The sequence below is a fragment of the Sinocyclocheilus anshuiensis genome, unplaced genomic scaffold (assembly GCF_001515605.1).
Source record: "Sinocyclocheilus anshuiensis isolate Anshui unplaced genomic scaffold, SAMN03320099.WGS_v1.1 scaffold1034, whole genome shotgun sequence".
In the NCBI taxonomy this organism is placed as follows: domain Eukaryota; kingdom Metazoa; phylum Chordata; class Actinopteri; order Cypriniformes; family Cyprinidae; genus Sinocyclocheilus; species Sinocyclocheilus anshuiensis.
In genome coordinates this window covers 659,710-673,981 of record NW_015538015.1, presented here as the reverse complement: position 1 = coordinate 673,981, position 14,272 = coordinate 659,710, and the positions used below count along the sequence as shown (strand labels likewise).

General features: G+C 37.2%; 1 protein-coding gene across 1 annotated transcript in view; it reads right to left on the bottom strand.

Moving 5' to 3' along the window:
* LOC107678383 (wings apart-like protein homolog) overlaps positions 1 to 14,272 on the bottom strand; it is a 104,464-nt gene that overhangs the window by 33,983 nt on the left and 56,209 nt on the right. The window contains exons 6-10 of the mRNA XM_016473623.1: positions 8,372 to 8,467; positions 2,899 to 3,060; positions 2,162 to 2,298; positions 1,441 to 1,552; positions 1,118 to 1,345 (exon numbers count right to left, since the gene is read on the bottom strand). Of these exons, the coding sequence (XP_016329109.1) occupies positions 1,118 to 1,345; positions 1,441 to 1,552; positions 2,162 to 2,298; positions 2,899 to 3,060; positions 8,372 to 8,467 (735 nt within the window). The remainder of the gene's footprint in view (positions 1 to 1,117; positions 1,346 to 1,440; positions 1,553 to 2,161; positions 2,299 to 2,898; positions 3,061 to 8,371; positions 8,468 to 14,272) is intronic.

Here is a 14,272-nt window from a genome sequence, read left to right as displayed (position 1 = left end):
CAGATTTTAAGTATCAATTCTGCTTAAAAAGATGCAATCTAATCCTGTTTACATGAAATAAGCTTGCTCTAGAGCAGGTTTAATCTTATGGACCTGTTGCTATGACAGCAACTCCAGGATGAGCTTCGAAGAACCAAACAATCCAAGATCATGCCAAATCGTCAACAATCAAATCCAGCTAACTGAGTTAGCGACGTACGAAGAACGGGCCCCAGGTCTTGTTTAGGGATCTGTGCCTTTGTGCAAACGGACATCTGACTGCTAAGTAGTGATTATGTTTTTCAGCAATAGTGTGCACCCTTAATTTACAGAGAAAAGGTCAGGGAAAAATCTGCAGATGGAAAAATCTCCATACAAGTTCTTTGACTATTTTTTCTTTTTTTCTACTTGTTACTTTGCACTTTGTTAGATGATGTTTATTTACTATTTATTCAGTTTTTTTTTAAGGTATCTAATATTTTGATACTTAATTTCCATGATCTAAATATTCTTAAAAATTAAAAGTTTGTTGTCATTTGGAAGTGTGTAGGCCTTCTTGCATTATTATGCTGTTGCATTATGATTATATATTCAGTGGCATAAAATGGTCTTTAGAATGACAATAATATCGCTTATCGCAATTATTTCTGGGGCAATATATCGCACAACAAAAAGTTGTTATCGTGACAGGCCTAGTGGCGACCTCAGCAAAAACTTCACTCGCTAATTAATATTTTTGGTCGCAAATAGGACCGTTTTAGTCACAGTCTGGAGCCGTCATAAGGGTAAGGTATGACATGGGGGTGTGTAAATGACAAAATATATTGTAATTTTGGGATGATCTATTAACACAGAGACTAGTTGTTGGAACAACCCACTGACACAACCCACATTTTTGAAAACATCCTAAGAATGTACAACACAAGCAATGAAGTGTATCCACTAGAGGGAGCAGAAGCTGAACCTGTCTGAAAAACCCCAAATGAACACAATCCCTCATCCACATGGTCTATCAGACAAGCAGAATCATAAAAAAGTGCAAGTCCTCGACAGGAAATTTTGCAGATGTAAACAAACAGAACTGCACTGCAGCAAGAAACACCGGCCAATAAACAAGCACAACTGATCTCAAGCTTACCGTGATATTCTCCAAGTCGAGATGCTTATTATGGACCGTTTCGCAGAGTTTGCGAATCTTTTCTTTAACTTTGTTCATCTCTTTTGTCGTTAGCTGATCAACAATGGATTTGTCCTGTTCTAATTCCAGTAAACGAATCATTAGATCCAGACTGGCCCGATCCAGGTCCATGTTCAAGCGATCTCGGCTGAGGATGTACATCAGAGAGGCCGTACATAGAGCTAGATTCTGAGGAAGGGGCAAGGACAGGAAAGTAGAATTGATTAGACATGAGTTATCAGGCAGTGAAGGTTTTAGAAGACTCAAAACGTATTTTGACTTACTGGATGTTGAGGTGCATCACTGAGAGTTTTAAAGACCTGAGCCACTTTCCCACGAGCCCTCAGGTGCATCCTGAAACTGGGCATGGCGCACCGTGTGGCCAAACTAATAACACTGCACACAAATGCAACAGGATTATAATAAGCAAACACTTTCGCAAATACAAACATTAGGTCATAGTAGGGCTGCACGATTACGACAAAAATCATAATTGTCGATTATTCCCTTGAAATTGTAATTGCGATTATCAATTACAATTATCACAATTTACATTGAATGATGTTTATACCATACGTTTGAAGCAACTGCATGCAATATATTTATATGAAAATAAACATGTTGAAATAAAATATTTATTGCTTTTATTATAGTATTTTATAGTCAACTATGCAATGGATTTGGTTTCTTAAAATAATTTAAAAAAAAGTAAAAATATGCATGGTATTATAATGTTATAACAATTATAACACTACAATTATAAAACTAAAATTGAAACAATAGAAAAACCCTTAAAATAACCTGTAGAAAGAAAAAAACACATCTTAAGCACTCAGAACAAAATGAGTGGACTTTGAACGATTAATTGCCGCTTTGAACAATTACGTAATTGTGGCATCCGTAATTGTAATCGCAATTACAAATTCGATTAATAGTGCAGCCCAGGGTCATAGCTTAAATATTGAAGAATGGTCAGAATATAGACTGATGGAATGTTTTCTGCACCTAAGGCAGCGTGTGTTAAGTGGTTGACCAGTCTTCAGACCAGTGGCAAGATATTCAAAGTCATCTGTGAACTCCTGATTCTCGCCAAACTCCACCACATCATTGAAGTGCTTCACGTGCTGGACAACGGTGTACAACTGTTGAGAAAGAGAAAGCTATTGCTTAATCTCATGACAGAAATATTCTTTGATGAAAGTTTTGGCATTCTTAGAGTATATGGGTATATAAATAGAAATACATTGACTACATTTGATATACACATGTAGACTTAAAGGTCCCATATTGTACACCTTTCTGGAGTTTTATTTTAGGTTTTGATGTCCTTAAGAATATATATTTGCGGTATAAGTACCAAAAACCATCTCAATATATTTTTACAGCCCCTTTCTCAGGAGCTCTGCTGAGAACAGGTCGATTTTGGCCTGTCTAATTAATATTCATGAGCCTTTCTTCTGATTGGCCTGTTGTTTTCTGAGTGGCTCAGAATTGGCTCCTGCTCAGGCCTTCAGTATAAAGTTGCCAAATATTAAAATGTCTAGTGCATTACAAATCTCTTAAGTCAGCAGTCTCTTTACTCTATTATATTTCAGAATTGAGAAAAAACATGTAAAATCAACCCTTTTTATTTCCAAGAGATAATGATAACTAAATGTCACTTGTTGAATTAAAGGAAGCAGCATGCAGCAAGGTTCTACATTGTGTCAAATCAGACAGGGTTGTCAAGTGTTTGCACTCACCTCCTTGTGTTCTTTCCTACATTTAAGTGCAGTGACCATGTCCTGGTAAGGTTCTGTGGGGATAGTGACGGACTTGATGACTTTGGGAGGAGGAGCTGGAGCTTTGAACACTCCATCATCCTTGTGTGTGTTCGACTCTTTACTGCCTCCCGATGAAGCGGCCTGTGAGAGAACGACGACTCTGAATTAAACCATAACATGTCTGGAAGCACTGCAGGACTGATTCACATACACCCTGAGCTGCCAACAACCGAGCCACTGCTGGTTATGCAACACGATGACTAAAGATAGTGCTACAGAACATTATAGATTCCTCATGCAGCAACTACTAAAAGGCCAAATCCACAACGAGCAGCAACGCTGCTAAATAAAACACTCCTAAGATGGCCAAGCACCACATACTTGAATGAATAATGATTTTTTTTTTCAAAACTGTACAGTAGAAACAGAGGCGCTGCGCTAATGAGAATGCATACAAACAGTTCAAGTGAAGTGTAAGCACATCTGTCAGTGCGCATAATATTACAGTGGGCTTCACTGGTGGTAACAGATGCAGGCTGGCTAAGTTGTATGGGATTGATTGTGTTTGGATGGCACATGTAGAGAGCGAGGGAGAGGTTGCTAGTTGAAAGAGAAGTGCATAATGGGACTGTGTTTGCACAAAACATGCAAATCAAAATACACTATTTACTTTAATACACATTCCTGGTTTAATGGTGAATGATTTATCAGGGTCAGCTATTCCAAAGAAGAAAAAAAAAGCTTTTTTTTTCAGAATCTTTCATTAAAATGTTATAACATGCTTCACATCTGAAAATACTACACCTAGGCTGCCCAGTTTACTAGGGGTGGGAATCACCAGAGGCCTCACGATACGGTATTATCATGATACTTGTGTCACAATACAATATTATTGCGATTTTAAATATATTGCGATATTCTGCGATATATTACCTTTTTCCAACTTCAAATTATGTCCCCAAAGGAAAACTTTGGTAAACAGGTATGCACTGCTGTGCTACTACAGGTATTTTGAACAATGCGACTTGAAATTGTAAAAAAAGGTATTGCAGACACTTCAGCAATTGGGGCATTTGAAAGTAAATTACTGTTAAATGTAAATTAAATTAAATAAAACATCCTACAAAGCTATTATTATCAGAGCATATGAGCAGAGCATAGCATAGCAGAGCATATGCATAGCATATGCAGAGCATAGCATAGCAGAGCACAGTGTGGTGGCACTGAAGATAGCATTATTTTACCAGCGTTGCCCAGTACAGCTGAATTATCCTACACCATGTTACAGCACAGTAGCGCTACTGCAAACCGGAACAAATAGGCCTATACTGCATAGAAATTTCCTGTCAGTGCGTTATTTGAGCAGACTTTGCTTTTCCGGTGAGCATGAGCGGTACACAAGCAGAACGCACATTCATAGATCGGAATACTGAGCGGAGCATCAAACCGCGCAGTGACGAGGAGAGTGAAAAATGCGTGCTGAGCGGATTTTTCTGAGCGGGGCACGACGCGGCGCGCCATATATATTATTATTATTATTATTATTATTATTATTATTATTATTATATGTATTATATTTTCGGTGCATCCCTACTTACATCCCCTCCTTGTTTACAAATCCGAAGTCCATACATCCGATTTAAACGCGGACGGGGCTTTCCTGATAACTTTCCACGATGCCACCCTCTTTATTTTACTAACTTACTGCATGCTGAAGGTGACCCAGCCGACCTCACCAGAAAAACTTCAACACCACCATCGAGTGGATTGTAAAGAAATTGATTTTATTATTCTACAAAATACTATCATAAAAGATCGATACTTGGTGTCCGTGTATCGATACAGTATTGCCGCGGAAAACATCGCGATACTACGCTGTATCGATTTCCCCCCCCACCCCTACAGTTTACTGGCTAATGCTGAAGAGCTGAATCAGTAATGGAAGAAACGAAGCTTTTCCAACCTCTGAATCAACCATACCAACTGCCTAGCAACATGATTTATTGTTTCGAAGCTCTCAAAATATTGCACGCTGACATCTGTAAATGCAATGTGAAGTCAAAATGTGCATAAAGATGCCTTTTACAAACTAATTATAAATGTTTTTATGAAAGTTTAGTGTTTTAAAAGTAATCTACAAATCATTGCATTAATTAACTACCGTATTTTCATCTGAAACGTAGGGTTGTGACGGTGAGGAAATTTTCCCACCGGTTAATCGATGTGTGACAACACCGGTAATACTGGTATCACCGTTGGGGTGGTGGGGGGAGTTAGTTCGTTTGAGTTTCCCTCTTTTCTTCACTTTCAAATGGCTTGTAAAAGTGCCGTGCGCATTTTACTTTCACTTTCAAATTAGCGGCAATTCGGCAGTTGATTCAATTCAAGCAACAACAACGTCAAACTCAGAACTTTTATTAACAAAACGAATAAAAATACACCATATATGCCTAATAAAATAACAAATTACTTAGGCTACACAAAGTTTAAATGGGTATATAAAACTGAAAATGTTTTATATAAAAACTGTGGAACCAAATAAATAAGAAACACAGAACGTTTATTAGCAAAACTAACAAGAAAGCTTGGAGGCACGTCATATACACCTTGACGTAAAATAAAATTAATAAAACACAGTTTAAATAAAGTAATCAGCAAACACTGTGGAACCAAATAAATAAGAAACGAATGTTTAAAAAAAACTTCCAGTCAATAGGCTTTTAAAAATCTAAAATATTGCCAAACAGGCGCCTTTGCATTTCCTTTCTAAACAATCTTCTGCCATCGTCTTGTCTTTCTCACCTCACTCTTGTCAGTCAGCTCGACTCACTCTCCTCACATGATAAATAAAATCTGACTCCTGCTCCATGGTGCACTGTCGTTCGCGTTCGGTTCGGCATGCTGCATTGTGCATTTAGTTTTTAAAAGTGTCTGTCCTCTAACTGAACTAGGCTACATTATTTTTGTTACTATAAACAAATCAAAACGACGGTGGGGGGCGGTGCCGCGGTAGGCAAATGACATAACCGGTGTTGCGGCTTACCACCGGTATAACCGAAAACACCGTCTATCACAGCAAGCCTACTGAAACGTGCAATGTATATTCCAAAACAACTTATATAATGCAATTAACATCAAGCCAGCAAAACATGCAGCACCAGCAAATTTGGATGCGAGACATAAGTGAGCCCAAGTTTGTATAGTGTATTTCCCACATGCTAATAGTTTCGGTTTTGCTATAAAAAAATTAGTTTAGGCTTGGTTCTTATAATAAATGTAGTCTCTGTTTTTTTTTTTTCTTTTCTCAACAATGCATTTCACCAGGTGCAACATATTTTCCTGGAAAGTACAGTAACTATTAGGCTTGCTGCGATAGTCAGTGTTACCGGTGCCTGAATGCGGCTGCTCAATGCAGCGTGCCGAACGACAGTCGCATCACAGATCAGCAGCTGGAGTCAAGGTGTATTCACACTACCAGCGACTTTGTCGCTGCATGTCACCAGTGGCTGTGAGGTCGCTACAGGGTGTTCCCACTACTGGTTGCCTAGTAACATTTATAAATTACATTCACTGACGTTTCTTCATGTTGTAGACAAGAATCAGTTTTCTTGCCGCTACAAACAAAAATTTTGGAAGAAAATAACTAAATATAAAAAATAATCAATAAATATAAAAATAATATTAAAGATGAACGAGAAACAGTCAGTGCTTTTTGCCATCACGCTCTTTTATCAACGGCAAAGCCGGTCCCGTCCCGGTTCACGAAACCATTCAGGCTCAGAGTCAGCATGGCAAGTACAACCGCATATACACAGACACATATCATACATCATTGGAAAGTTACTGACCACTAAAAACTAGCAACTTCTCCATCTTTCCTTGACACTCCTCTACAGAATGCAGTGATGAATCACGTGCGCTTCACTGTCTTCACTTCCATTGGTTGTCGCTCCCGTAAGTCACTCTTCATTTGCATAAAGTTAAACATATCTCAACTCTGTCATGTCGCTGGACACCGACAAGAAGAGTGAGGTGAGACCGACAAGACAATGGCGGAAGATTTAGTTTCAAAACGAAATGCAAAAGCGCCTGTTTGGCGATATTTTCGATTTTGAAATGCCTGTTGACTTTTGCATTCATCTAAGGTGATTTTGGAAGGTTTCTTTTTTTAATTTATGCATTTCTTATTTATTTGGTTAAACAGTGTTTGCTGATTTTTACTTTATTTAAACTTTGTGTAATTTATTTATTTTACATCAAGCTGTAACTTTCGTGTTCGTTTTGCTAATAAACATTCTATAGCCTATTTATTTGGTTCCACAGTGTTTGCTGATTTTCAATTTATATATATATATATATATATATAAGGCATGAGAAAATTATTTTCACAAGAAAAAACATTTAAATATGTCATTTTGATGATCAAAGGTAAGTTTTAAGGGATAAAATATTTGACTACGGGGGACTTTAATTATACATGCATATTTATTATCAACCAATTATAAAACTGCGCTGAGATCAGTTAATAACATATTAAACCCAAGTTCATGAGTTCACCAGAACAATGCCCTCTAGCGGGGAAATCGTTCAAAAAGTTTAGAAATGTTACGCCATAAAGCCTTGTTTGTTGAAATCACTTAACTTGTGCAGTTTAATAAACACTCCAAACCAGTGATTAGAAAAAAATAGATATAAATATATATACATTTGAAAAGGTTTTAAAGCTTTATGAAGCAGTGTTTCGAAAGCACCTATCACCAACCCGGGGTGTGTTTCCCAAATTCATCATTAGCCAACTCTTTTTTTTTCAGTTTTGCTGAACTCCATTGGTAACGACGGAACTTGCGACCATAGTTGCTTCTGGGAAACACCCCAAAATAATTATTTAGTCACGGGTTTAGACTACTGTTGTAGATAATGCAGAATTTAACTGCAGAAAGTATTTATGCAGAAATGCAGGACACCCTTGCTAATGTAGCAATTTAATGCTGGTTAGGGTTAATATAATAAAGGTTATGGCCAAGCAAGTAACAACTCCCACTAGGTAGAGGCTAAATAAATAAATTTCATCCTCTCCACAATCTATTGCAAATCCCATCCAATAAATTCCCGATGGATAAAATATATCCCTGCACGTTACAAGTAGAAAAAAAAAAAAAAAAAAAAACTGCATTAAAATAAAGTGGGTTGTGAATGTTTCATATTGACTTTAACAGCCGAGTTCTGGTGCGAAGCTTTCATCGTTCACCGTCTCTCACACTGGGGAGACAACAGAGCAAAAATGTGTGGAGTGGCATCAAAGAGGTAGGAGTTTTTACACAAAGGTGACTATAAACACTGTGGTGATAGCATGAGAAGTGCCTATGCTGAAGTGCTTTCTAAAGTGGGTTGTGTGACTGTGTAGGAGTGTGTAGTGTTTAGTGGAGCATCCTGTGTTTAGTGTTGTACTCACTGGAGGAGCCTGAGGTCGTGATGGAGGCATAGGCAGCAGATCTTCTGGCTCTGGCTGGTTCCAGTGTCTCGCATTATACACAGCTTTAGTAGGCGACTGCAGAAAGAACAGACAAGCACTGTTACACTGAGGGCATTTTAATACAAGAGCTTCACGTGCAGACCTGAGTTCATTGAACATTATGAGCTTGGGTTCATTTAGTTGGCATGACTTGCATCAAGAACAACAAATCCATTTTGAAATTGAACAGAAGTACCTGTTTAAATTATGTCAGTTTCCACTATTTTTAATTTTTAATTACGTTTCATTTTAATTATTTTAAAAGCCTGATTTCTAGACCTGGAAAAGTCATGAACATTTTAAAACGCCATGGCCATTTTTATAATGAATATACATTTTTCTAGTTTTCTAGTTTTGCCAAGCCTTAAAATATTTTATTGTGACTAAAACTTTTTGAAAACTCCTTATCCGTAACCCTTCAATTTAAGGGAGAGGAGAGGGGGTTTGAATATTTTTGTGAACAATGGGGTGTCATGGAGTCAAAAAGGTTGAGAACCACTGAAGTGAACAATCCGCAACACACAATAAAATACATATTTTCCATTTTAATCCAAGTTTTTGTCCTAATCTGAGTTTATAATTTAAATAGTGTTAAAATAATTTATGAATTTATGAATTTAATGATGTATTTATTCATTTTGTTTTGGGGAACAGCAGCATGCTTCTAAAGAGAGCCTATCCACAGACTCGCAGCTTGGCTATAACTTTTGATTTATGTTGTGTCACGACTTGTAGCCATGTCACGTCTGGTGTGGACAGACAAATAATTATTCTAAATCTTATCACAATGTGTCTGGTTAGGAAGCGAAGTAGATGATATTGAGAGAAAGAATTGTAAAGTACCACGAGTTGGGATTTGAACTCGGGTTGCTCAAAGTGCAACTACGGTGTAGGCTATCAGTTCCGATATCTTTGCAACTTTTACAAGTTGTGCTTGTCCATCCTAAAGTACACTGAAGTATGAACAAAAATAAGAGCAAAGCTCGTCTCAGCAAACCCCACTAAAATGCGAAACTAAGAACCATTTTTGGCAATTACCTACAGTGGTAAAAAATAAATAAAAAACTGTCATTAATAGGCTACTCATGGTAATGAAGCAAACATCTCAGGGTTCTGAGCCAAAAAAAAAACACATTTTGAACAGAAACCTGTGACGGTTGGAAGTGAAATCACACATGGGTTCAAGCAAAGCAACCGAAACAAGTGTGAAACCAGAGAATACATCCAAAATCCAAATCCACTCTAGTCATGAAGATAATGGTCTGTAAACATTTTTTAATGCATAAGCTTCTGCTCCACTTTGCACAAAGATGGCTGTATTCCTTCTTCAACTGTAATCACATTTGTAATTAAAACTCATTAAGAAGTGCTACATTTCTCAGCTTGTTTGTGTTGGCGGAGTGTGAATTGAAGCGCAGGTCATTTGTCTCAGCGGGAGTGCATTCAAAGCAGACTGCAGGAACACTATAGATGAACAACTCACAGAGGATGCCAGATCGAGTCAAACTGCAGGGACTGATGGCACACAAACAGCCAAAAGGGAAGGGGTGATAAAAGGGCACTTGGCTACAGGAGGAGGTGTAGGCACAGTCCACTGGGCAACACTGAGGCTGGGTTATTATTAAAAATGAAGAGAAAGACTCTGTCCCTCAACATAACTCTGCAGGAGACTGGTTTTAATCTTCTGTAATTAAGAAGTGTTCTTCATGCTAGCAGGGAGTGAAAATCTAGCTCCACCCCATGGAGAGCTCCTCACGCTGGGCTAGAAGCTTCCAGAAGGTCTTGCAGAGAGAAATCAAAACTGCCCCCTGAAGTGTTTTTTCTCCAAGTTGGAATCCCCCTCTAAAGTCTGGGAATGACGCTGCCAAGTAAGACCTCCAAGAGGAACAGGCAGGTCTCTTACTCCGTGAGCAGCTCTGACAAGTATACTGCTGAAACATACTCGCAAACATGTGAAATTGCTTTTAGTTATGAAAGCTCAGGGGTTGTTACATACCGAAATGTCACAATATGATGCAAAACACATTGAGAGTAAGTTGCATTACCAGCGTTGCTTAAAGGAGCACTAATGAGGCATTGGCGTAAGCTGCTTTTTAAGGTCAGTGGAGAGTCTTGCTGAGGTAGTTAAAAATAGTTTAACTTAGGGCTGCTCAATTATGGCAATAATCAATCAAGAATCACTATTATTTTTGATCAATAGTGAGGTCAAGGTTAACACGATTACTCATTAGCCGGGTTTCCATCCAAAGTTGCGAATTTAACTTATGCACATCTTGCTTTCGGAGGTGGATGCTGCTGTTTGGGAACGCAGTCGTGGTAGACCGTTCTGGGAGGCAGTTATACAGAAATACTTTGACGACAGACTTTGCTCGGGCACTTCAGAATGACCATGACAACATTTCAGATGCTGTGCAACTAAATCGGTCCACTGGTTAGTCAGGTTATGCTGTCACATAGCGCAAAGTCACATTTTTTCAACGCTCATGTGGAATTTATTTGCAAAATGCGTTTCCATCTCCCATTATTCGCATTAACCCTTTTTCGCACAAGTCAAAAACCTAATCCCAATTTCACAAAGAAATGTGCAGCATTTTGTCCAAGCAATAATAAAAGGATACATTTAATTTATCATTTGTTTTAAATCTAATTTTGTTTAAAACAATTATAATAATCGTGAATCTAATCGTGCAATCAAAATCATGAATCGAATCGAATCGTGAGTTGAGTGAATCGTTACATCCCTACTAATCCCGAATTAAGGGATTTATTTTTGAAATTTGCCATTTCCATCTCTCGTTTCTCATGCGATACTTCAAAAGGTGCATTAAAACAGGGTGATGGAAACATAGCTATCGACATTTACTGAACTAAAAAAAGTAACAGTGGATTTAATGAACTTTTAAAGTCAACAGAAAAACTACACATACTTAAATGCATATAACACTAATAAATAAAAATAAATTAGATTACAATAAATAAGGTCAATTATGTTGTAATGCCCTTCCACAACATACTGATTTATATATATAAACTTTAAAGATTTTTTTATTTTCCAGCTAGGAAAATACTCAATTTATAGTAATTTACCAACTCCCCCTACTTTTGCATGCGAGTACATATTTTGACAACATTATCCTTATAAACCTGTAATTTATGCACAAAGCATTTTGAAATAGCTCATGCTTCGCAAAGTAGTTGCGAGTTTCTTTTACCAAATCCTTTAGTACATTGTGTCTCATTTACAAAACAATCAGCAATGAAATGCTACAAACAAAATATAAAATCCTCTCACATGATCCAAGATGACGTTAGCACTAATTATCCACACGTTCTTAACACTGGGGTCCTTTGGAAGGTGCAAATGAAATGCAAATGCCATCTAAACAGGATGTATCAAACCAAATATTCCAAAATGATCACCTCCTTTCCTTATCTATTTGTCCTGTTGTCAGGAGTAGCTCAAGCGTATGGAATACATCAGAAACAGAACATGGCATATGTCTACTGTCTTTAGTGTAGTCAGGTGTCATTGATTATAATGGGTTCCATTTATTTTTGATTTGATGTGGCACTAGTATTCAGTGCGTCACAGCCGTGGGTGTGGCCAATGGTGTCAATGGATCGCTATTTTACTCAAGAGACAGTTATATGCAAATGTTTTTTCCCTTGTGATGTCAAAAAGCCCACACTCAAATGACTTTGGCTTGGCTTAAATAAATGCTCTTTTTGTACTGAAGAGGATGTTTAATAGCTGGGTGTGCTCTGAGAATCCACCCTCTTTGACAAGGAAATCTTCACCAGTTCATTTCCTTCTTTCAAAAGATCAAGAAATTTGGATTTCTAAACTCATGACCCCTGTATTTGTGGGAACTGACCACAGCCTTTATAACAACCATATATGGAAAGCCAAACAAATCTTAAACAGTGAAAAGAAACACAGTGTGTCTGACGAATGCTGTCTTTAGGTGAACGAAAAGTTAATGAGTAGTGAACTCATCTGAGTAGTACTTGTACTTGTGAGTACTTGTGAACTATATACAGTCACAAATAATTGTTTATTACACTTTGTGCCCATATCATGGACCATTATTATGTTAGCAGCACTTGGTCATTGAGTGTAGTTTGGGCTCCTCCTCAATGCATCCTATAAATGTTGTCATATGTCTTGCACACATCCAGTCTGTTTTTCTTCATTAGTAAAATGGAATGATATAGGAGGTGCTGAATTTTATCTTTAGCTCCTTGCATTCTTTCTTATGTAGAAAACAGGTTAAGTAAACATATGAATATGCAATATAGCACATATAATTAGCTAAATGCTTTTCTTTATAGTTTTTTTTTCTTGTTGACTAATGAGCTTATGGACGCCGAATGGTTATTCTGAAGTTATGTATTGTTACATGGCATTCTTTACAAGCTTTAAATGTTTTCCGCAGTTTGAAACACTGAATGAGCGATTACAATGATACATTTCAGTAAGTTGTACTGTATCTTATGTACATTCATGTTTATTTCGTGTTATAGTAGTAAATAGAAAGATATGATGGGTTCACGTGCCGCTTGAACTGAGGCGCTAAAGCGATCGCTCATGCCTCATTAAAGAGTGGAAAAATGGTATTTATTGTTTGAATTTCGTTATGAATTTAGCAGAATTTTAAAGCTGATACTTTGTTTATTAAAAGGTAACAGAGCACAGAGCTTATTGTGATTATTGGACAGCAAGTGCGCTACAAATAATATGAAGTCAACGCATTAACAGAACACAGCATATAGACTAAAGATCTTGATAAGAAGAAGCCATATTAGTATCGATTATAAACAAGAATTGTTAACGATATTGTTAATGTCCACACAGCTGACAGCTTTACCTGTTGTAGTTTGTTCAAGTTGTGCAAAAAATAGACACTGGTTTTCTGCACTTTTACTTTCAATCTCTCTCATGCTGTCACAACTGCAGCTGCTAGATGAGGACTTTTTGAAAGTCTTTTTTTTTCCACTAAAACTTTGATGCATTTTATTACATCAACATAACAAAGGTGTGATCGCAAAACAACCAGGAAAAAAGGCATTACAAACACATTTTTAAGTCTGGAGCCCTGAGTTTAGACTTCAGCTTGTTTACAAACCATCACAGCACAGCTGTATGATGCCGCCAATGGACTAAAAAAAACTAATTTGACCCTCCAGCACCCGCGTGTCAATAGTCATGCACTAATTACATTAGCTTTAAATATCATAATCATGCCATTACAAAGTGTTTTAAGAGCTTAGGAAAAGAGAAAATTGTTTTCTAGTCAAAGACACAACCTGTAGCTGAAGTCTGCAGCTCTCAAGGCAATTTCACTACAGTCAGCCACTTCTCCAGCAGAGTTACTGCCATCAATTGCATCATCACGAAGGGGGTTTAAAAATACTTACATACATATAAAATAGGGCTGGATATCATCAACTACCGCATGATAACATACTTTGGACTTGGTAATAACAAGCAAGCAAGCAATCAATTACCTTTTTTTTTTTATTGATCAGTTTGATACACCTAATAAAGTGTCTCTCAGATTATGATGTAAAAATGTATATTAAGGAAAAGTTTACAGCTAAATTTCCCTGATTTGAACACTTTTTAATAAAAAAAATAATAATAATAATAATAATAATAAACACTAATAATGAAAATAATAAAAGGAAATTACTTGATAATTTTTATAATAAAAAATTTAGGGGTGACCCCGAATAGTCGACGATTCGATGCTTCGATAGGAGGAGCCTGATTAGACTAACAATCTCACAGTCGACTATTTGCAGAGGTGTTATGATCATGCCATTTTGGCTATATGGGGG